At 34.8% G+C, this 24,024-nt stretch overlaps 2 protein-coding genes across 5 annotated transcripts in view; both read left to right on the forward strand.

Annotated features, from left to right (window-relative positions):
• Nucleotides 1–2,686: 2,686 nt before the first annotated feature.
• Nucleotides 2,687–13,524, forward strand: LOC127447645 (putative sodium-coupled neutral amino acid transporter 11). Of its 2 annotated transcripts, XM_051709605.1 has the most exons (12): nucleotides 2,687–2,747; nucleotides 2,843–2,951; nucleotides 4,515–4,589; nucleotides 4,779–4,913; nucleotides 5,028–5,093; nucleotides 5,336–5,442; nucleotides 7,691–7,770; nucleotides 8,107–8,177; nucleotides 9,511–9,672; nucleotides 9,790–9,902; nucleotides 10,596–10,727; nucleotides 13,125–13,524. In XM_051709605.1, exons 1-12 carry the CDS (start codon nucleotides 2,706–2,708, stop codon nucleotides 13,413–13,415), a joined length of 1,383 nt encoding a protein of 460 aa, XP_051565565.1. In that variant the 5' UTR covers nucleotides 2,687–2,705; the 3' UTR covers nucleotides 13,416–13,524. The 2 variants fall into 2 exon arrangements, with proteins under 2 accessions (XP_051565565.1, XP_051565564.1); XM_051709604.1 differs by having other exon boundaries at nucleotides 9,511–9,902.
• A 3,516-nt stretch (nucleotides 13,525–17,040) lies between these two features.
• LOC127447637 (cordon-bleu protein-like 1) overlaps nucleotides 17,041–24,024 on the forward strand; it is a 110,664-nt gene continuing 103,680 nt past the window's right edge. Inside the window, exons 1-2 of one of the 3 annotated variants that reach the window (XM_051709584.1) lie at nucleotides 17,041–17,392; nucleotides 20,655–20,729. In XM_051709584.1, coding sequence (XP_051565544.1) covers nucleotides 17,352–17,392; nucleotides 20,655–20,729 — 116 coding nt within the window. In that variant the 5' untranslated portion in view covers nucleotides 17,041–17,351. Of the gene's footprint in view, nucleotides 17,393–20,654; nucleotides 20,737–24,024 lie in introns of all 3 variants that reach the window. The other 2 variants (XM_051709582.1, XM_051709585.1) reach the window with 2 other exon arrangements.

Consider the following 24,024-nt stretch of genomic DNA (forward strand, 5'->3'; position numbering starts at 1 on the left):
TATCGTTCGTAACAGATTCTTTCAAGTCTACAGCACGAGACATACAGCGTGACCTGTGTAGTCTGATTCCTGAACTGTGTTTTATATATATATATATATATATATATATATATATATATATATATATATATACATTTTTTTTTTTTTTTCTACGGTGGAGAAACATGTCTCATCATACATTCATTAATGCTGAAATATTTAGTTACCTTAAAAATCACATTATACACAGTTCAGTTTTAACATCCCTGTAGTGGAATACAGTCATTTAAATATGTCATTTGTAAATAATAATACAATTTGTACTCTTAGTTTTCCTGTTAATCAAGACCTATAGAAGGCACGCAAACCAAACATATCCTTCTGCATTGAGAATGGCCTGTCAAGACTACTACAGGACACGCCCATTACAAGGCACGCACACTTCAAGACACCCACACTTTAAGTTAGTTTGTGAGATAACTGGAGAAAACTGAACAAAGAAATGTTTAATTTCACCATTTGTGTAATAATAATATGATATGTGTTGGGATTAGCTTTTATTTAATCAAGGGAGTTTTTGTTGTCAACCCATTCATATACATCTATATAGTAAGGATAAAATAATCATGGGAAGATTTGTCTGCAAGAATCACAAAGATTGGTGTGACTAATGTTTGCATTTTGCAAGGAGGGAAAAAAGTATTTCAGGTAAAATTTCAGAGGACATTTGACATCTCTGATCATTTGTTGAACTAACACAATTGATAATTTGCTAACATCTGGCAACTTTATTTCCCAGTTTCGTAAATTTTGTAACATTTCGAAACGCAGAAAAGAAAACCGTCTCCCATCTACACACACCCCTACCTCAACAGTTTGATTTTCCCCCTTCTCTCAATCTGTCACAAAATTATGTGTAAGAGCCTATTTAGTGAAGTCATCATAATTCAGTATTTATATCTATATAATTCATAATTTCCCCTTTGAATATTTACATATTTACACATTTAATTTACATTTTAGATATGTTATGTTGTTTGCATGTATACTCTGTACTGTTTCAAGTTTTACATTGATTTTGCATCGAGTTTTTCAGGCAGGCACTGAAAATGGTACTGTCGCTTTAAGAGGAGAGGCAGCTCAGGAAGGGGCACACAGATGTTTGGAGGAGAAAGGAACCCATTTAAGCAGATTACTAGATCTGTGTTAAACATGTAAAGCTATTTTTAATATCAGTTCCTGTTTTTTACCTCAATGTTGGCGCGCAGTCGACAAAATGTAGGAAAAAAGATAGATCTGCTGTGTTCTTAGAACACTTATGCATTTTACTGAAATCAATAGATATGTAGACACGCTTTTTTATACATGAAAACGTTCGGACGTTATTGAAACTCATTATAATTATTATAAGACTATTATTGTTGTCTTTTGATAAAAGTCATGCTCAGCAGCTCACAAACTGTAGGGATATTATAGATTTGCTTTGTTCTTATAATGCTTAAAACCTTTACTAAAGTCTCTTTGTAGGTCTGTAGACATGCACATTTTAAAGGATTCAAATTTTCTTTTGATTGCTGATTTGGTGACAAACTCATTTTGCACAAGACACTCATTTGTCACCACCTTCTGGCATCACCAGAAATGGTCACTGGATCATTAAATGGATCTGAATTCATTTTGGTGAACGCAGTCCAAACACTCGAGCCACTTGGATACATTTAAATCCCACAATGCACGAGCACAGAGTAAAAAATAAAATTGTGCACACGCACAATTGACATTATTGCAATTGATTAAATAATTTATTCAGGACCAGCTTGTGCTCAGTCCTTTATTGTCATGTGTGAAACAGAAGCAAGTGCTCCACAAGATGGCCTTTGTTTTTGCAGCTAGTTTTGCGAAATTTTGCAATTATTTTGCAATACTCAAATCTTTAAAATACTACATTATTATTAAAAGTAAATAATATGTATATATTAATACAATACTTATACTTGTATATTAATATATACTGTAATATATTAATACTGCACTGGAAGTGTTGGGTCTGTGCGAGCCACCTACTGACAGCTGTGTCCCCCCACTTTTAAAATGTCTGCTACGCCATTGGCATCATTACAAAATGAAGGTTATTGGAGTGGTGGCACATGAAAGCTCCAGAAAAATGTTTCAGATGTATAAGCAACAGTGAGCATGTGTCCTGCTGTGAAGACTTTGTACTCTATATAAAACTGTATTACAGTGTATAAGAGAAAATACAGTAAGCATGATGTATTTGGTATACGGTAAGTAGTGTAAATTAGAATTATGGTACCATATGATTCCCATCTCTCTCTCTCTTTTTTATTTTATTTTTTATTTTTTATTTTTTTACAGTAATGTACTGGCGTCTGTGCTGCCAGTAATTTACTGTAAATTAACTGGTAAATTGTTTACAGTGTACTGAGTGCAACCATTTTCCTATCCTTTCTACAAAGCGACACTGTTGAGCAAGTGTTAGGCCAGCAGGTATAATAGCCTACAGTTTAGTGTGGCTTTTTGTGTCAAAAGCAGATTAAGTTTTCCATGCAGGAATAGCTTTCCAAACAGAGCCGATGCAACAAGGGGCGTACTGTTATTCTATGGGCGGAATGAAAGAATCAATGGAGCGCACTTTCACTGCTGTTCAAGTCCGTGACATGAGAGAACATCCATATCCTGCAGGACAACTAAGAAGGACTGATTTAATGGAAAACCACGAAGGAGAGAAACGTGACAGTGTTCAACAGGTGAGTTTGCACATTAGGCTATCAAATAATTAATTGAATAGGTTTAAGTCTCAGGACAGTGAAAATGTTCCTGATGTGACTTTTTGTCATTTCAGACGGAGGATGACAGGGATTTTTTGTTCCACACGGAGAAAGGTGGAACTAGTTCGATGTCTTCGGCCTCATTTAATTTCATCAATTCTATTATCGGATCCGGAATTATTGGTAGGCTAATATTATATTGATTCTTCAACAAATTAAAATAAAGTAAATATTTTTTTCTTTCATATAGGCTCCTTTTGGTTGCTGTCTTCAAATAATTTTAAATAGACCTGAATATTCATATTATATATATATATATATATATATATATATATATATATATATATATATATATATATATATATATGTATTTGTCCTCAAAATATTTAAAATAGAATATTTATAATAAGCTATTTATTTAGAAATATTTCTATAAAAAGTACATTCTTCCAGTGGAAACTGGCTTAGATTTCACGCGGTGCAGAATCATATGACTCTAGAGCAGTGCACGTGCCTCTTTACTCCTGGGCAAAAAACACACAAATATTTTTACTGGCCCTATAATATATCTTTGGGCATAAAGGTCAGCACTGAATGTTTGAATGTATGGATTCTTCTTACTATTTGTGTGAACTCACTATATATTTCCCACATTACCCAGAAGGGAGATTGGCCGGGGCTAGTTGTCACACATTTAAACCAGTGAATAATTCTCAAAGTTGGTTTATTTGATTTTTTTAAGACAGTTGTTGTATAGGCACTTACAAATACTGGCTGCAAAATTATTGAAGATTAACTCTGTTATACTAATAAAAAAATAAAGAAAGAAATAAATAATAAAAAAAGAAAAACATTACTGCAATAGTGGGGCACGTTGTCACATGGGAGCATGCCTTTAATAGCATATAGGCTTTTCTTTAAAAAAAAATAAATAATAAAAAATAACCGGCAAAATAACTATGAAACACAATACAAAAAAGGTAACATACGAAATATTGTACAATATATTCACTGTAAAAAAATAAATAAAAAATAAATAAATAAATTGTCAGGTAACCTATACACTGTAGAAAGTGGTAACCTGCAGTTGTTATCTTAAGGAGATATTTCTGCTTGATCAAACACTTAAAATGAGTTTTGTTGGTGTTTCCCCAATGTATTCAGGTTGATTCAGTGATGTTAAATCATATTTTTGATTTGAGTTAAAAGTTCATTTAGATGTTACCACATGAAGCACATTAACATTTTTTTTTCATCTTAAAAATATGCTATATATGGAAACATCTAAATTAACCAGCTTTATTCAATCCAGAAAGGCTATTTAATTTGACTAAATTGACCTGATAAAAGATAATTGCAGTTTACACCATCAAAAGTCATTTTTATGGGTTAGATCAGTAGAAATAGATCACTGAGTAAACAATTAAGGTTACCACTTTTTTGTCAAACAAAAATATGATGACTTTGGAATTTTAGTTTGGAGGATAGAATTCAATTTTAAATTTGAAGATGTTTGAAACCAACATGGTGGATAAAACATGCACTTGTGCAGTTGGACTTTTAACTCAAAATCTAACAGTATAACCCTAGTGACAACTTTCATATCTGTGTACACTATCAAATCAAATCCCAAAATCACCTACCTGATTATTCCAACATTAATTAATCTCATATCCTTCCCACATGCATGCATTTCAGAGTGAACAAGTCCTTCACATCACTAACTTCTTGGTTTAATTTAATTAGGTTTGCCATATTCCATGAGTCAAGCAGGTCTTCCTCTGGGCCTTCTATTGCTTATTCTGGTTGCCTTTATCACAGGTACAGTATGCATTGTGAATGCTCTGTTAATTAAGCATTTTGATGACAATTATGTGTATTTAAAAATACTTGCATGCATTGACATTAATATAGGTTTGGAACGACAAGAGGGTGAAATATACCATTTAAGAGATGATTTCACTTTAAAACAGCCAGTACTTTTAAGATTTTTTTTTTCCTTCTGTGCAGATTACTCCATTATCCTGCTTGTCAGAGGGGGAAATCTGTCTGGGACTAACAGTTATCAATCTCTGGTGCAAAGCACATTTGGCCTGATCGGATATTTGATTTTGTCAGCTCTACAGTTTCTATACCCATTCATCGGTAATCACAGACATTACTTTCTGTCTTTATGACCGTTTGTTGTATTTAAACTCAGAAATGAAGTGAGATTTTAATGAAAAGAAAACTTTCACCCCCGTTGCTTCCCATATATAGCAATGATCAGCTACAACATCATAACAGGGGACACCCTGACTAAAGTGTTTATGAGAATTCCAGGAGGTGAGCAGTTTATTAAATAATGAAAATTCTGTCATCATTTACTCTCCCTCATGTTGTACCAAAAAGTGAACATCCATGCTAACAAAGTTCTTTTAAAATATTTACATGTTTTAAAATAATATTTCCTTATCTTATTTCTAACTTTCTTGTAGTGTGTTTTGAGAGGACTACCCCTCCAAAAATCATTAATCCATGTTTTCTTCTTGAAGATGAGAGCTGACGTGTACTCTTTATTCTTGCAGTTGGTCCTGGGGACATTCTTACAGAGAGACACTTTGTAATTCTGGTGTCTACTCTTCTCTTCACTCTCCCTCTGTCTCTATTTAGAGATATCGGAAAGCTGGGAAAGGTAAAGTGTTGCAAGTTATTCACTCTTTTAATGAACAATATAGTATCTCTATTTCTTTTACTATAATATATTATGCATAAATATAATCATTTTTGATCTATGGAACACAAAAGGAGAATTTTTGAAGAATCTTCATGAAGCTGTTTTCTACATAAAGACAGTTCACAGTGACTGACCATGTCTGTCAAGCTCAAAAAAGGACCAAAAACATGTTACATGTGAGAACCAGTGGCTATTTGGCATCAAACCTGATGTGTTCACTCACCATTTTCTGAAAGAGATGGTGAGATTTCAGAACTTTAGCAGAGGATAAGATTATCAGTGAATAATGACTTATTTCTGGTCTGTTCCTCACACAAAGCTATCTTATGACTTCAGAGGACATGGAATATTATCGCACAAGTCCAACGTGATCTCATGAGGATTCGTATGTATGCTTACGTAAAGTTTGGTTCTAGCAAACCTACATTCTCTTACATTTGCATAGTCACCGAAACGTACAATATTGACAGCATCTAAATGACATCATTTTAAATTACATTTACATTTATGCATTTGGCAGACACTTTTATCCAAAGCAACTTACAGTGCACGTATTACAGGGACAATCCCTCTGGAGCAACCTGGAATTAAGTGCCTTGCTCAAGGACACTATGGTGATGGCTGTGGGGATTGAACCAGCAACCTTCTGCTTACCAGTTATGTGCTTTAGCCCACTACACCACCACCACTAGTATTAACACCTATAGAAACATACAAATGTTTGCATGCACTGGTTGAATCAATTAATATTGAATTAATAGAATTCATAGAATGAATCAGTTAATTACACATAATTTATTAGTTAAATGCCATCACATTTATTTAACGCAGTTGACATTATAATATGACATTTTAACAGTTTCATTCAACTCTGTGTGATTTCTGCAGCCCTAAACAATGTTTTAAAGGATTATAACACATTTTTAAAAAGATAACACTTTAAAATGTTACAATGAACAAAAACTATGAAATCATTTAATCATTTATTAAGCATTTTATTTTATTTTTGTTCGCTACGGGATACGAGTTTTCAGAATATGCCAAAAAAACTAAATAAACCACAAAACTCACCATAAATTTAATCCAACTTTTCAGATTGCTTTCTGTGAAGAACAGACCACAATTCAAGCCTTTAATTCATCGATCTCTATCTTCATGCATCCGCCGTAACCATCAACCTGCGTTGGTTGGTTTTGTTTTCAAAATTCAAAAATTGATGCCTCAAGCATTACGACCACCGGTTTTACGGCAGTGATGTTGCATGCTCACTGGCTCTCAAGTGTCTCGTGTCCGTTTGTGACATGCTGTATTCTGCGATGTATATGTTTGAGCTATGACTTCATGAGATATGACAGTGCTGTTATGGTGTGCATCAGGAGAAGATTTACAGCAATTAATAATTATATTCCATACTCTACCTCACACAATGCTATTGTGTGCCATCAGGGAGCACATCTAACACACTGCGCATCGCCCTTTGGACTACTTTTGTACTGAATTTTGCCATTTTTCTGAATAAATTATTGTGATTAAATGTATCTGCCTGTTACGTTTTATATGCTTAATAAATGGTTATGGTTAGGTTTAGGAGTATTTGTGGGATTAGCGACTGTAAAATATATTTAAATTGATATATTGTAACAAAGATAATTGCTACTGTACATTAATATACTTGTTACATGTATTTATATTGTTGAAAATATGTTTAGAAGTTGTGGTAGGGTTAAGGGATCTAAAGTATCTATAAAACAGTACAAATATATTTATAATCGATTCATTTATTAAAATTTATTTGTAATGGATTCGTCAGTATTTTCAGTTTCTAAAGCTGTAAATACGTGAACATTTTCATATTGTACGTTTTAGCATCTATCCAAGCGTTCAAACATGTACGTTTAAATGTTATAAATATTAACGTACAAATAGCTACGTATATTAATGATATCAGGCAGACAAGTCATATGGACTACTTTTATGGTGCTTTTATTGTATTTTTTGTCATTTTTAGAGCTTGACAGGTCACAATAAACTGGCATATAAAAAAAAAAATCTGCGCAAAGATCCTTTAAATATTCTGTTTATGTGAGGCAAAAAACACTATACAGATTTGGAACAACATGAGGGTGAGTAAATAATAACAGGATGCATTTTAGGGTGAATTACTCCTTTAAAAAGAAGATGATTCAACTCTCTCCCTCTGTTTCAGGTATCGTTGTTGTCTATGCTTTTGACTGTTGCCATTCTCATCGTAGTGATCGTGAGAGCAGCGACTCTTGGACCACAGATGTACAAAAGCTCTCTCTCCCTCTGTGTGCATTCATTCACATCATCCACCATATGCTGATGTTTGCTGACTGTAGCTCAGGCTAATATTTACCCATTTAAATGCTGATTTCTGAGAAATGACCTGCATGAACTTGCATTATTGTTTTTATTTATTTCTCTCTTTCTTAGTGGTGCTTGTTAAGGCAAGCATCACTTTTACTTTTGTTCACACGTGGAGTTGGTGATCTGAACAAACCTCTTACCCTAAATATTAAACTTAAAAAAACATTTTTGGTAGATTTTATTTTGTAGAGGTTTGTAGATTTATTTATTTACTCATATTTTTATTTTGTCCAGACCTCCATCAGAGGGTGCATGGGTGTTTGCTAAATGGAATGCAGTTCAGGCAGTTGCTGTCATGTCTTTTGGTGAGGTTTTACTTTCATTAAACTATTTCAGTGTGCTCAGAACTTCTTTATTATGGGGTAATATTTGCCTAATATTGGTATTTTCATCTTTTTGAGGATTTTTTTTTTCCTTACACAGAAAAACACAAAGTGTTTTGTCCATTTAAATCAAATGTTTTAACAATTAATTGAAATGTATTCTCAGCCTGGTATGTTATAGCTGTTACCTACGTATGAAATTAAGTCAACAACAAATATAAAAATAGCCGTAATAATGTATGATATATCAAATCACAACAAAAACCCTCCTCTAGAATAGAAGTTTTATCACACTAAAATCATGTTAGCATGTGTAATGTTAACATTTTGTGGCTGTACTTTTGGAACAGTGTATATTTTAATGTTAACATACTGCCCTATTCACATCCATTATAGTGACTTACTCTAACTGCGATTTTTACGTTTTAATTTTTATTATTACTATTATTATTATTATTATTATTATTATTATTAAATGAGGGACCAGTTGAAAATATTTTTTTCTGTGGTAATCAACATCATGCTACAAATGCTGTCAATTGAGCGTAACTTGTACTGAAACCTGAACTTTCCTTTTAAAGGGATAGTTCACCCCAAAATGAAAATTCTCTCATCATTTACTCACCCTCATGCCATCCCAGATGTGTATGACTTTCTTTCTTCTGCTGAACTCAAAGATTTTTAGAAGAATATCTCAGCTCTGGAGGTCCATACAATGCAAGTGAATGGTGGCCAGAACTTTGAAGCTCAAAAAATCACATAAAGGCAACATAAAAGTAATCCATACAACTCCAGTGATTAAATCCATGTCTTCTGAAGCAATATGATAGGTGTGGGTGAGAAACCGATCAAGATATATATTATTTTTTACTATAAATCTCCACTTTCACTTTCACATTCTTCTTCTTTTGTTTTTGCTGATTCACATTCTTTGTATATATCGCCACCTACTGGACAGGAAGGACAATTTATAGGGAAAAAAAGATTTAAATATTGATCTGTTTCTCACCCACACCTAATATCGCACCTGAAGACATGGATTTAAACACTGGAGTTGTATGGATTACATTTATGCTGCCTTTATGTGATTTTTGGACCTTCAAAGTTCTGGCCACCATAGAGCTGTGATATTCTTCTAAAAATTTTCATTTGTATTCAACAGAAGTAAAGCACGAGGGGGAGTAAGTGATAAGAGATTTTCATTTTTGGATGAAACTTCCCTTTCAGATATTATAAAATATATTAGTTAGAGAACAGATAAAAAAGTACCTTTGGTTTTTCAATTTCAGCTTTGACATTGTTAATATTTTTTCAGCTTTTATCTGCCACCACAACAGCTTTATGATCTATGGATCACTGAAGGAGCCCACGCTGAGTAACTGGTCTCTTGTCACACACGTGTCGGTGGGCTTGGCCTTATTGGTCAGTGTTATCTTTGCAGCTGCAGGATATGCAACTTTTACTGGCTACACACAAGGTAAATTAAGTACTATGTATCAAAATCAGCACCTGTTACTTCAATTGGACTGTATCATAGACAAAAAACTATGCATGGAGAGACAGTTTGAATGGAATTGCATGTTTTCACCTGCAGGTGATATATTTGAGAACTACTGCAAGAATGATAACTTGGCAACATTCGGCAGGTTTTGCTATGGTGTCAGTATCATCACCACATTCCCTCTAGAGTGCTTTGTAACCCGTGAGGTAGGACAGTATTTAGTGGTATTTACACCACTACACCTCACCATTGATATTTGGCCATTTTCAGCATGCCCCCCTTGTATCAGTTTAAAAATCTACAAACAACCTTATCATAAGATACTGAACAATTTCTGTTTTCATTTGTGTTTTTACTGACTTTTGTAAAAAAAAATTAAAAAAAAAAAATAAATAATAATATATATATATATATATATATATATATATATGTATAGTAAAAAAATAAAATTATATATATATATATATATATATATATATATATATATATATATATATATATATATATATATATATATATAGCATGCACTTGTGCTCCACAAGTTTGTGCAAAATCTGATGATCATGTTATCCAGCATAATTTAAGAATGATTCAAAGAGCATCTGGTGTGCTTCAGAGGAAGCAAGAAAATCTACCTTTTTTCCAATTGATTAGTGGCCTAGAAATAGTGCAGAATCTTAAATATTTCTTCTTCATTTTATGGCATAACTTTTGTTTTAAAATAGTAAAAACCCTACAACTTTATTTATTTCTGGGTTTAAATACAAAACAAAAGCAGATCTGTCAAATGTGGCATTTTAAATAATGCCATGCTAAAGATGCTTGTTCTAGTAGTTTAATAGTGTAGTAACTTACAATTCACATCTCTTTTTTTTTTATGGTTTCCATTCTGTGTCCAGGTGATCTCCAATGTCTTTTTTAAAGAAGAACTCAGTAACATAGCCCACGTCATCGTTACCTTGGTGATCATATCAGCAACGACTGCAATTTCCCTTTCTTATGACTGTCTGGGTATTGTACTAGAACTAAATGTGAGTTTTCCAGTTGATTCATCAACATCTAAAAAGTAGTGCTGTCAGTCGATTAAAATATTTAATCACGATTACTTTCATTTTCTTGTAGTTAATCTTGATTAATCGCAGATTTTGAAAATGCTGAAATTTGACACCATATATACTTCTTTTCCTGTCAAAATGTATTTATTTCCATCTTAGGAAACAAAACAAAACAATATGTAACAATATAATGCTTTATTAAAAATTTTCAAACAAAGTCATCCACAGTATAAAGATAGAAATGTACTAAAATAGCACCTATGAAAATTCAGTCATTGTTTACTCACCACTGTGTTGTTATAACCATATATTACTTTTTTTCTTTTTCTTAACACAAAGGGAGAAATTATGAAAAAACTTTGCGCTCAGTGATGTCATATAATGGTTGTTTATACTGACCACCTCTTCAAGCTTCAAAAGAATGCAAAAGTATAATTCAAAAGTCTGATAAATTATTTAATGAGATTCATGATTGTTATGAAAGCATATGATAAGGTTTGGTGAGAAACAAACCTGAAATCTAATGTATTATTTAATGAAAATTTTCACTGACCACTGATCTCCTGCACAAGAGCAACAGTTCACGAAGCCCCCTCGAAACATTGGGGCGTTCAGGCAAAAACGTGTTTTTTTTATTTAAAAACAGTTCCTCCACAGCGATAGTGACAAAAGAACACAACACAGCTGCACACAAAACAGAGAACAGAACTTACTACACATATCTGAAGAGTCTGAGAATTTATGCATTTCTATGCCCAGCCTTATTTTTTTGTAATGTTTTTGGACCGGAGCCAGTTCACATTGACAGAGTTACACGCAAGAGTGACTACGTTCACCAAAGTTTGTTCAGATCCATTTAATGATTCAGTGACCATTTCTGGTGATGCCAGAAGGTGGTGACAAATGAGTGTCTTGTGTGAAATGAGTTTGTCACCGAATCAACAATCAAAAGAAAATTTGAATCCTTTAAAATGTGCATGTCTACAGACCTACAAAGAGACTTTAGTAAAGGATTTAAGCATTATAAGAACAAAGCAAATCTATCATTTCCCTACAATTTGTGAGCTGCTGAGCATGACTTATATCAAAAGACAACAATAATAGTCTTATAATGATTATAATGAGTTTCAATAACGTCCGAACGTTTTCATGTATAAAAAAGCGTGTCTACATATCTATTGATTTCAGTAAAAGGCAAAAGTGTTCTAAGAACACAGCAGATCTATCTTTTTTCCTACATTTTGTCGACTGCGCACCAACATAGAGTTAAAAAACAGAAGCTGATATTAAAAATAGCTTTACATGTTTAACACAGATCTAGTAATCTGCTTAAATGGACAAAAACATCCGATCAAACTATTACCTCACAAACGTAATGTAAAAAGCATAACTTAATGAAGACTCATGCGCTGATATAAACTCCACTTACAATGTGTGCTTAAAAGAAGGATTGTCCTTTGTTTTTGTTTTTCTGCAGTGCATTTAAGGTAATGCTGCCAATCAAGAACAATATGCCGATAAATAACTCTCATTTGTGTGTTCCTCATCTCTAGATTATTAATTTAGATCAACATCAGTGTCAGTAAAAAACATGGATAAATGAGCATTGTTGAAAGCAACTTTGTAGAAATGAACGGAGCCGTGTTGATTAGACTGTATGACTGATGGCCTATTACATAAGGGTTGTTTCGGCTCAAGAAACTCACCTTTGATTGGCTGGATGGTCACTCAATCAGCCCAAAGTAACAGAACGCAAAGAATACTGTATAAAAATCCACCATATTGTTTGGGGGACAAAAATCACTTTTTTAAAGAGTGCGGGGGGGTACGTGTCCCCCATGTCCCTCATGGCTGCTACGCCCTTGTTCCCAGCAAAACATGTTTCTAATTTTACATGTGAAGAGAATGTTTTTATAGGCACAGTAGTAAAAAAATTACCCGTTTAATTCTAAGGGTTAGAGAGAAGGTGTAAAATGGTAATGGAAAACTAAATTATAACCATTTTGGTGCTAAAACGTTGACTGATAAGGACCTCAACAAAAAACAAAAATGCAGAACATAAACCCCTTAGATGATGAATAACAAAAATGAATGAGCATTTAAAAAATCTCTAAATTTTCATGATTACATATTTAATTCTGGAAGTTTACATGTTGAAACAAAAATCTAGACTGAACTCCTGTGGAATCTAAGAATGCTTTTTTAGTTAGTTTAATCATGTATAAAAGCCTGTATCTTAATCCTGTCATGAGGTCTTCACATACCTTGAACTGCCAGAATCTTTAAGACTAAGCTAGCAAATGGCTCTCTTTGCTTGTAGAGATGTTAAAGTTTTTCTGTAGTTTAACTGTTGTGTATTTGTGTTTCTCTCAGGGTGTTCTGAGTGCGACTCCCCTCATCTTTATCTTCCCTGCCGCCTGCTTTCTGAAGCTCTCGGATGGCCGCTGGTTTCATGGGGAAAATCTAATTCCCAGTATCATCCTGATTGCAGGTATTTGTGTTATGATTATCGGATTAATCATGATGGTGCTGTTTCCTCAGGACTGTTCACATGGAGCAGAGATGTTCTACTGTACGGTCTCCAACGCCTCAGTTCTCAGTACAACTCCAACGAGCAGTGTTTTACAGAGTATTAACACCACACAGAATGTTAGCATTTTATGATATTTAAACATTAAATAATTTTTATTTTAAAATGTAACATTTTCACTGGGAGCCTTTTTACAGTATACTGTATGATGTTTTTTTTTTTTGTTGTTGCAATAATTTGTTAAGGCACTTAATTGTTGTATTTGTGTATGAAATAAATGACAAAAAAACAAGTCAGCAAAATAGCTTTTTTTTCTTCAAGCCGAGTTAGTCTATAATTTTGTTTAAATATTTACTCAAAATATAGACACAAAAGATTAAAAAAAAAAATTAAAAAAAAATGTTACAATGTTCTCCTTCAAGAAAAAAAAATTACACTCATTTTACACAATTTTAAGATTTACGCATTTTAATTTCTTTACAAAATTCCATCAAATTGAATTAAGTTATCATTAACTAAATAAAATAAAAAAACAAATACTTTGTTTTATTAATTTAATTTTGTTAAACAATTACAGTTTATTTTGATGGAATTTTGTTTTAATTTGAAATGCGTAAATCTTTAAAAATAGGTTAAAATAATTTTTTGAGTGTACCCTTAAAATGCAAAGATATTTGTGGCACTTTAAATACTTTCATGTATTATTAATGTTCTGATGTTCTTTTGGTTGAAAAAATGTCTGGAGAGATGTACCTTAAGTCATTCAAACACTTAAGTACCTTAAATCATGCACATGCACCTTCTAAATCTCTGGCAAATGATAGGATACATTTGTAGGTTTGATTTTAATTGACTGTATGTAAATATCCAATTCATCCTGCGATTTGCTCTCGGTGTTCTAATCACGTATCACTTTACTGTCTGTTTTAGGTTGTGGGAAACCGCTACAAACAGTTCAGTTTGTGAGCAAACTGTCTAAATTATTCGGACTGAAATGCGAACCGATTCAGACCATTTAGTTAAAGAAATAATTCACCCAAAAATGAAAATTCTCTCATCATTTACCCTCATGCCATCCCAGATGTGTGTGGTTTTCTTTCTTCTGCAGAACACAAACGAAGATTTTTAAAAGAATATTTAAGATCTGGAGGTCCATTCAGTGAAAGTGAATGGTGGCCAGAACTTTGAAGCTTAAAAAGCACATAAAGGCAGCATAAAAGTAAGTCATATGTCTCTAGTGATTAAATCCATGTCTTCAGAAGCGATATGATAGGTGTGGGTGAAAAAGAGATCAACATTACTTTAAATCTCCACTTTCACTTTCACATCCACATTCTTCTTTTGTTTTTAACAATTTGCATTGTTTGTGCATATCGCCATCTACTGGGCAGGGTGGAGAATTTATAGTAACAAAGGACTTAAATATTGATTAGGATAATTGCATTTTTATCAAAGATTAATAATGTAAGCAGTGGGATGGGTAATAAATCTTACAAAATGTGTAAATATATTTTATATATATATATTTACTTACTTTTTCATGCATTATTTGCTTTTGTATCTGTTTGCTTTACAGTCTCAGATGATTACTTATTTAGACATTACATTTCTGAAACCAGACATGTCAAATTCAAGTGAAAAAAGGTTACCAATGATTTGAATTAAATGTGTTAGTTAGAGGGACAAAAAAACCCCCCAAAAAAACATGGTTACCAGCACACAACTCCACGACGTTCCAGGAATTTCACTTTTCCAGTTGTCACGACGTAACCAGTTACGTTGCCATGACGAAAGTTTGGTCATCATATTACATTATAGTTACATAACGGTCACTTAGTTTGGCTAGCAGGGATGGATTTAAACATTGGAGTCTTAATCACATGCTTTTTGGACATTCAAAGTTCTGGCCACCATTCACTTGCATTGTATGGACTAAAAACCTTTGTGTTCTGCAGAAGAAAGAAGGTCAAACACGTCTGGGATGGCATGAGGGTGAGTAAATGATGAGAGAATTTTTTTTAATTTATTTATTTTATCCCATTTTCTTCCAATTTGGAATGCCAAATTCCCACTACTAGTAGGTCCTCGTGGTGGCACGTTTACTCACCTCAATCCGGGTGGTGGAGAACAAGTCTCAGTTGCCTCCACTTCTGAGACCGTCAATCCGCACATCTTATCACGTGGCTCACTGTGCATGACACCGCGGAGACTCCCAGCATGTGGAGACTCATGCTACTCTCCGCGATCCACGCACAACTTACCACACGCCCCATTGAGAGCGAGAACCACTAATTGTGACCACGAGGAGGTTACCCCATGTGACTCTACCCTCCCTAGCAACCGGGCCAATTTGGTTGCTTAGGAGACCTGACTGGAGTCACTCAGCACCCTGGATTAGATCTCGTGACTCCAGGGGTGGTAGTCAGCGTCAATACTCCCTGAGCTACCCAAAATTTTCATTTTTGGACTATTCCTTTAACCTTGTTTGACCAATTATTTGAAAAGAACCGACACAAAAGAGTGATTAATTTGTGAATCAGGCATCACTAGTTCTGATTCTAAACAGCCGATAGAAATACGGACACACACGATGTGATTGCTGAAATATTGAAAGGAACAGTACATGTTTTTATGTCGATATACTGTTAATATCCATCACCAGACAACGATTTATCACTAAATTGGTGCACAGCAGAAATATGCCGAGGGTTGTTTTTTAAAAATTGCTATAGCCATTGGACACGTGAGTCAAACCTGTAGTGGCGTTCGGAGGAGCCATTTTTTAACCTGAACTCCAATTTAAACAACATTTTAATGCTTCGTCTGAGGGAAAGATTCTGACCTGTTCCTCACATAATGATATCGAATGGCTTCAGAAGATTAAAAACATCACATACGAGTCACATTGACTTTTGGTCATTTATTGAGCTTGACAGCCGTGGTCACTTTGAACCAAGGGCGTAGCCAGGAAATTTCTTTTGGGTGGGCCTCAATAAAATAGGATGGGCCAAGTTTTCGCCAAAAACTATTTAACTAACGTTTCCTTTACAGCCGGTGATGTGTTCAAAAAGTTCTTTCGCACTTTCAGAAATCAGAATTTATGCATTTTTATACTATTTTATAAACATATATTTGAAGTCAAAGAATAATCTGTAATATTCTGGATTCTGGTTCTAATTTAGGTAGGCCTAGGCCCACCCGGCCCACCCTTGGCTACGCCACTGCTGTGAACTATTGTTGAATGCAAAAGAGCTGTGTGAATTTTGTCTTCCACATTAAAATAATAATAATAATGATAATAATAATAATAATAACAGCATGCAGGTTTCGACATGAGGTTGAGTTAAAAAAAATCACATTTGGGTGAACGATTCAGTCCCGAATGAATAATGTACTACACCAACTCTCTAACTAGATGTCACTATATAGCCAGTAATAGTTCGCCACGTCAAGGATTATGTGACCTTCATCAGCAGCATGTGCAACTACAATCCTCTGTGCCTACAAATGTAGTTGCATTCGCACCCTTGAAATATAGCATTTTCCTACCACTTTCTTCCTGATATTTATAATTGAAATATACTGCATTTGTCCACAGTTTGCAGTGTAAACTGGTCCCGTCTCAAACAAGCTGGAAAACTCACATTGCAGAACGTGGGATTTAGCACATTCACTGCTTTGTTGTGACTTTTGTTGTCGGGGGCGGCATGCAAATTCGCATTCCATCGTCTAAATAGTGTGTACAGTCGATGTGTCCAGTGTGAGGATGGCATGGCTGGCAGAGCCTCGATCTTACCCATCGTGCCATGACTTGAATATGCGGGGCTGCCGCCTCCCTCACTGTTAAATCGGAACAGAGAAGCGTCTGTTGACTGGGGCAGGACTCTGGAAAATATGGTGGGAGTTGCAGAATTTTAAGTCCCATAGGAGGGTAACGGGACAGAAGTGATGCAGAAATTGTAGAGAGAGAACACAGCGTTGCGTTATGACAGGAGAGAGGCTTTTAAACCAAACCTGCTGCTGCTGAAGTTGATAACTGTGATGATATTGACGTTTTGGCAACAAGACTGATGACAGTTGACGGACGCGCAGAGCATCGAGGGCGATCAAGGTAAGTTCGCAACCCGACGCTTCATGCTCATTCAAACTATTACCTGTTTCCGCGCGTAACACAAATGAGTTATATATATATATATATCAGGTCGCTTTGCACGCTAAACTCGGATTAGCTGTTAAAAGTACCATGTTTCTTTGATTATGTGTAAAAGGAATATTCCTGGTTCAATGCAAGTTAAGCTCAATCGACAGCATCAGTGGCATAATGTTGATTACCACAAAAAAATTATTTCGACTCGTCCCCCTTTTTCTTAAAATAAATAAATAAAATAAAATAAAATAAAAAAGCAAAGCTCGAGGTTACAGTGAGGGACTTACAATGGAAATCAATGGGGCCAATATTTGGAGGGTTTAAAGGCAGAAATGTGAAGCTTATAATATTATAAAAGCACTTGCATTAATTCTTCTGCTAAAACTGATGTATTATTTGAGCTGTAAAGTTGTTTAAATCGTAATCTTTACAGTTTTAGGGTTTGTTCACATTACATCATCATGGCAACAAAGTTGTAAAATTGGCTATAACTTTACGCAGCAAAGGTAAGTGGTTTTATCACACTAAAATAATTTTAACATGCATACTGTTTATGCGTTGTTGCTATACATTTGAAACCATGAGTATTTTAATGTTTACGGATTGGCCCCCATTCACGTCCATTGTAAGTGCCTCACTGGAACCCAGAGTTTTGCTTTTTTTAAAGAAAAGAAGGGGCAAGTCAAAATAAATTTTTGCGGTAATCAATATTATGCCACAAATGCCGGTCAATTTAGCTTAACTTGTATTGAATCCAGAATATTCCTTTTAAAAGGACATTTCACCCAAAAAGTGCAAATTCTGTCAACACGAGGGTGAGCTCAAGTTGTTATAAACCCAAAAGAACCTTAAACCTTTACTCCTGCCCATTTCTCCTGCATTCAACACGTTGACTACGAGAACTGATTGTTCGCTTACCATCGAATCTACCCAGACCTTGACATGTGGCCTTGTTAGGAGATGATCAACGTTATTCGCATCACCTTTGAGTGGTCATAATGTTTTGGATCAACAGTGTATATGTATATATGTATATATATATATATATATATATATATATATATATATATATATATATATATATATATATATATATATATATATATATATATATATATATATAAATAATTTTTTTGTGGTAATCTACATTATGCCTTAAATGCTGTCGATTGAGCTTAACTTGTATTGAACCCAGAGTATTCGTTTAACATTCTGCTTATCATCTCTGTTTGTGTTTACATGGAAGAAAGAAAGACATGCAGTCTTGGAACAACATTAGAATGAGTAAATGATGACAGGATTTTCATGTTTAGGTGAACTATCCCTTTAACTCTAACTTGTGTGACAAATTGCTTGCTATGTTCCTCATTTGTAAGTCACTTTGGATAAAAGCATCTGCTAAATGACTAAATGTAAAAATTTAAATGTAAACTTGCCTAGCATACAAATGAGTAAGGACTGCCACTTTTACTCTCTCACAAGAATAATAAACAATACAATACAGTGGAAGTTTACATACACTTAGGTTGAAGTCATTAAAACTAATTTTTTAACCACTCCACAGATCATTCAGTCATTTAGGACATCTACTTTGTGCATAACACAAGTAATTTTTCCAACATTTGTTTACGGACAGATTGTTTCACTTTTAATTGACTATATCACAATTCCAGTGGGTCAGAAGTTTACATACAAGTTAGCTGTGCCTTTAAGCAGCTTGGAAAATTCCAGAAAATGATGTCAAGCCTTTAGACAATTAGCCAATTAGCTTCTGATAGGAGGTGTACTTAATTGGAGGTGTACCTGTGGATGTATTTTAAGGCCTACCTTCAAACTTAGTGCCTCTTGCTTGACATCATGAGAAAATCACAACAAATCAACCAAGACCTCAGAAACAAAAATTGTGGACCTCCACAAGTCTGGTTCAACCTTGGGAGCAATTTCCAAATGCCTGAAGGTATCACGTTCATCTGTACAAACAACAGTACACAAGTATAAACACCAAGGGAACATGCAGCCATCATACCGCTCAGGAAGGAGACGCATTCTGTCTCCTAGAGATTAATGTAGTTTGGAGCGAAAAGTGCAAATCAATCTCAGAACAACAGAAAAGGACCTTGTAAAGATGCTGGAGGAAACAGGTAGACAAGTATCTATATACACAGTAAAACGAGTCCTATATCGACATAACCTGAAAGGCTGCTCAGCAAGGAAGAAGCCACTGCTCCAAAACCCCCATAAAAAAGCCAGACTACAGTTTGCAAGTGCACATAGGGACAAAGATCTTACTTTTTGGAGAAATTTCCTCTGGTCTAATGAAACAAAAATTTTAACATTTTGACCATAATGACCATCGTTATATTTCGAGGAAAAAGGGTGAGGCTTGCAAGCCGAAGAACACCATCCCAACCGTGAAGCATGGGGGTGGCAGCATCATGTTGTGGCGGTGCTTTGCCTCGGGAGGGACTGGTGCACTTCACAAAATAGATGGCATCATGAGGAAGGAAAATTATGTGGATATATTGAAGCAACATCTCAAGATATCAGCCAGGAAGTTAAAGCTTAAGGACAACAAAGTCAAGGTATTGGAGAGGCCATCACAAAGCCCTGTGTGAGGATGGAGGCCTACATACCTGACTTATTGTGAGAATCTTGTGTTAGGTTACCCAAAACGACTGACCCAAGTTAAACAATTTAAAGGCAATGCTACCACATACGAACAAAGAGTATGTAAACTTCTGACCCACTGGGGATGTGATGAAATAAATAAAATCTGAAGAAAAAAAAAAAAATTAATAATAATAATAATAATAATAATAATAATAATTCTCTGTACTATTATTCTGACATTTCACATTCTTAAAATAAAGTAGTGTTCCTAACTGACCTAAGACAGGGAATGTTTTCTATGACTAAATGTCAGGAATTGTGAAAAACTGAGTTTAAATGTATTTGGCTAAGGTGTATGTAAACTTCTGACTTCAACTGTATCTGTGTAAATGACACTCCTATTTGTAACTGTGACTCAAGAAAGTTTCTACTTTTTAATCATGATTAAAGATCCTCCTACTTGGGAAAACACCTGCATGCAACCACAATGCCTTGTATTGACATGTTGGCATGCATGTATGAAGGGAAGGGATGCACCCATCTTCTGCAGAACTGACTGATCTAGTTTAACTTCTTAATCAGTTAGCACCCCTCCAGTTTACTTTCTGTCTTGCAGTGCCAGGGATTTCAGAGCCGCACAGACTGCCTCAGGAATGGATGGTAATGCACACAGCCGACCACCTGACCGAAGGTACACAGTAAGCACTTAAATGCCAATATTTACTCTTTCAGCTCTGGGTTTCTCAGTTTAGAGCACTTGCAAATGTAGATAAACAAGTCTTGTTGGAAAATGTAATGGGAGATTGTAATACAGTACTTCATGCAAATGACACATGTTCTGTTGCATATTTGCATATGGTTATGAATCAGGTGGGCAGCACAATGGTGCAGGTGTGTTTAATGTTCTACTTTTATATTCTTGATATCAAGATCTTTGGGAATGCATAATCTAGGACGTGCCTTTTTTTCCTGCGAGTTAACTTGATGAAATGGCTTCATTGCACATTACAGTTCCATAGGCTGCAAAGAAAAAGCATAGTTATGGGTACTGTAAGGTCTGTATTTAAAAGAGATTTTATTAAATTATTATTAAAATCAATCAATATAATAAATGTGACAGGAAAATTAACAATACAGGTTTTGTTCGGAATAGCATCCTAAAGCCACGTTTATACTAATCTGTTTTTTCGGGTGAAAACACATTGATTTTGCTGTGTATACGCCTCTTATCCAAACTATTATAATTTATCCAAACTATTGAAGCTTATCCATTTATCCTTCCATGGATGGATTTTTTTTTTTTCAGAGTCTTTCGAAAATGCTCACCATAACTGCAGGTTTAAAATATAAATGGATTAATATGGACGTGGCCTAACATACTTTTCCTACTATTTCTGCTGTAGCCTATAAAGTATGTACTGTATACTGTGCACAGTATGCACATTTTCTGTAAAAACAAAATAACTGTATTCCCAAGATGAAAACTGCTTCACTCACATGCAACATGAGTAAGTGTTGCATTAATGTAACATACTACTGTACATTAGACTTAGCTAAAATGTTTATTGTGGAATAATGCCCACTGTTTCGCTTGCTAGTTTTATAAAAACAAAAGTTGGCATACTATAGGCATATTAGTGATCGACCGTTTTTTTTAATGGCTGATAGGCCAATACAATGCCGATATAACACACAATTTAACATAGTAAATAACAAACATAAAATTGCTAAAAAAATGAATAAACTCTAATTTAGCACTGTATTTACTCAATTTCACTCTAAACTTTAACTTTGTAAAATATAATAATAAAAAAAATAATATTTATTTCAAATGGTAGATAGCAGTTTCTTCTGATTTCAGTTTAGCCATCAAATTTTAGTAATTCATTTTTTTATTTTTTTTAAACCAATTTGGAATGCCCAATTCCCAGTGTGCTTTTAAGTCCTTGTGGTCCCGAAGTGATTCGCCTCAATCCAGGTGGTGGAGGATGAATCCCAGTTGTCTCTGCGTCTGAGACCATAAACCCGCGCATCTTTTCACGTGGCTTGTTGAGCGCGTTGCCATGGAGACATAGTGCGTGTGGAGGCTTCATGCCATCCACTGCGGCATCCGGACTCAACTCACCATGCGCCCCACTGAGAACGAACCACATTATAGCGACCACGAGGAGGTTACCCCATGTGACTCTACTTTTATTCACCAAAGTGGCATTCAATTGATCGCAATGTATAGTCAGGACATTAATAAATGAAAATGAATTATTACTATTACAATTTGAGAATTGTTTTTTTCAGAACTTCTTAAGCTACTTTAAAGAGTTCTCATCAAAAATCCACCACGTGCAGCAATGACAGCTTTGCAGATCCTTGACATTCTAGCTGTCAGTTTGTCCAGAGACTCAGGTGACATTTCACCCCACACTTCCTGTAGCACTTGCCATAGATGTGACTGTCTTGTCGGGCACTTCTCACGCACCTTACAGTCTAGCTGATCCCACAAAAAGCTCAATGGGGTTAAGATCCATAACACTCTTTTCCAATTATCTGTTGTCCAATGTCTGTGTTTCTTTGCCCACTCTAACCTTTTCTTTTTGTTTTTCTGTTTCAAAAGTGGCTTTTTCTTTGCAATTCTTCCCATAAGGCCTGCAGCCCTGAGTCTTCTCTTTACTGTTGTACATGAAACTGGTGTTGAGCGGGTAGAATTCAATGAAGCTGTTAGCTGAGGACATGTGAGGTGTCTATTTCTCAAACTAGAGACTCTGATGTGCTGATGCTCTTGTTTAGTTGTACATCTGGCCTTCCACATCTCTTTCTGTCCTTGTTAGAGCCAGTTGTCCTTTGTCTTTGAAGACTGTAGTGTACACCTTTGTATGAAATCTTCAGTGTTTTGGCAATTTCAAGCATTGTATAGCATTCATTCCTCAAAACAATGATTGACTGATGAGTTTCTAGAGAAAGCTGTTTCTTTTTTGCCATTTTTGACCTAATATTGACCTTAAGACATGCCAGTCTATTGCATACTGTGGCAACTCAAAAACAAACACAAAGACAATGTTAAGTTTCATTTAAAGAACCAAATAGTTTTCAGCTGTGTTTGATATAATGGCAAGTGATTTTCTAGTACCAAATTAGCAATTTAGCATGATTACTCAAGGATAAGGTGTTGGAGTGATGGCTGCTGGAAATGGGGCCTGTCTAGAGTTGATCAAAAAAATGACTTTTATCAAATAGTGATGGTGCTGTTTTTTACATCAGTAATGTCCTGAGTATACTTTGTGACTTTGTGAGCTGTCACTGTAAACTTTCTATTAACAAGGAAAGAGTTAACATAATGTGTTTAACTGTGTATCTGCCTTTATTTATGTTTGTTTACGAGACAGTCTGACTGTAATTAAAGTCAATGTTGTCACAGGCATTGACCTTTGACATCGGTGCATTTCCTGCCTGCAGAGCAAAGCTGAGAAATGCTCTTGGACACATGTGGAGGGCATGGGAAATTAACTTTAAGAAGGGGGGTTCTTTGCAGAATCTGCGCTAACTTCTGGTTAATTTCTTAGCTGAGGAAATGAGGATGTAATTGCATTTGAAACTGTACTACTGGACAAGAATAGTGTCTGATTTTCATTTCCTACATAGATATGACCACAAAAAAACAAAACAAAAACAAAAAACTACTAAGAACATATCTTGTGTAGTAATCCATGGCTGTGGGGCAAGAGTACAGTCTCCAAATCAGAAGACTTGTGGCCCTATTAAGTCTAGAAAATGTAAAATATACAAACCAGTCACACATTTTCCTTGAAAACCACTTGTGGCCATCTATATCATGATGGAATCCTCTGTCCACATTAGTGTCAATGATCTTTATTAAAATACTTTCAACTTTAAGACATTGGAAATTTGTGCTCCATGGGCTCAGATTTAGCTAGCGGAGGATGATGTCAACATAAAGCGTTCCAATGCTTGGAAGCATTTTCTGTGAAATC

Source organism: Myxocyprinus asiaticus, chromosome 10, assembly GCF_019703515.2.
Source record: "Myxocyprinus asiaticus isolate MX2 ecotype Aquarium Trade chromosome 10, UBuf_Myxa_2, whole genome shotgun sequence".
NCBI classification, from domain to species: domain Eukaryota; kingdom Metazoa; phylum Chordata; class Actinopteri; order Cypriniformes; family Catostomidae; genus Myxocyprinus; species Myxocyprinus asiaticus.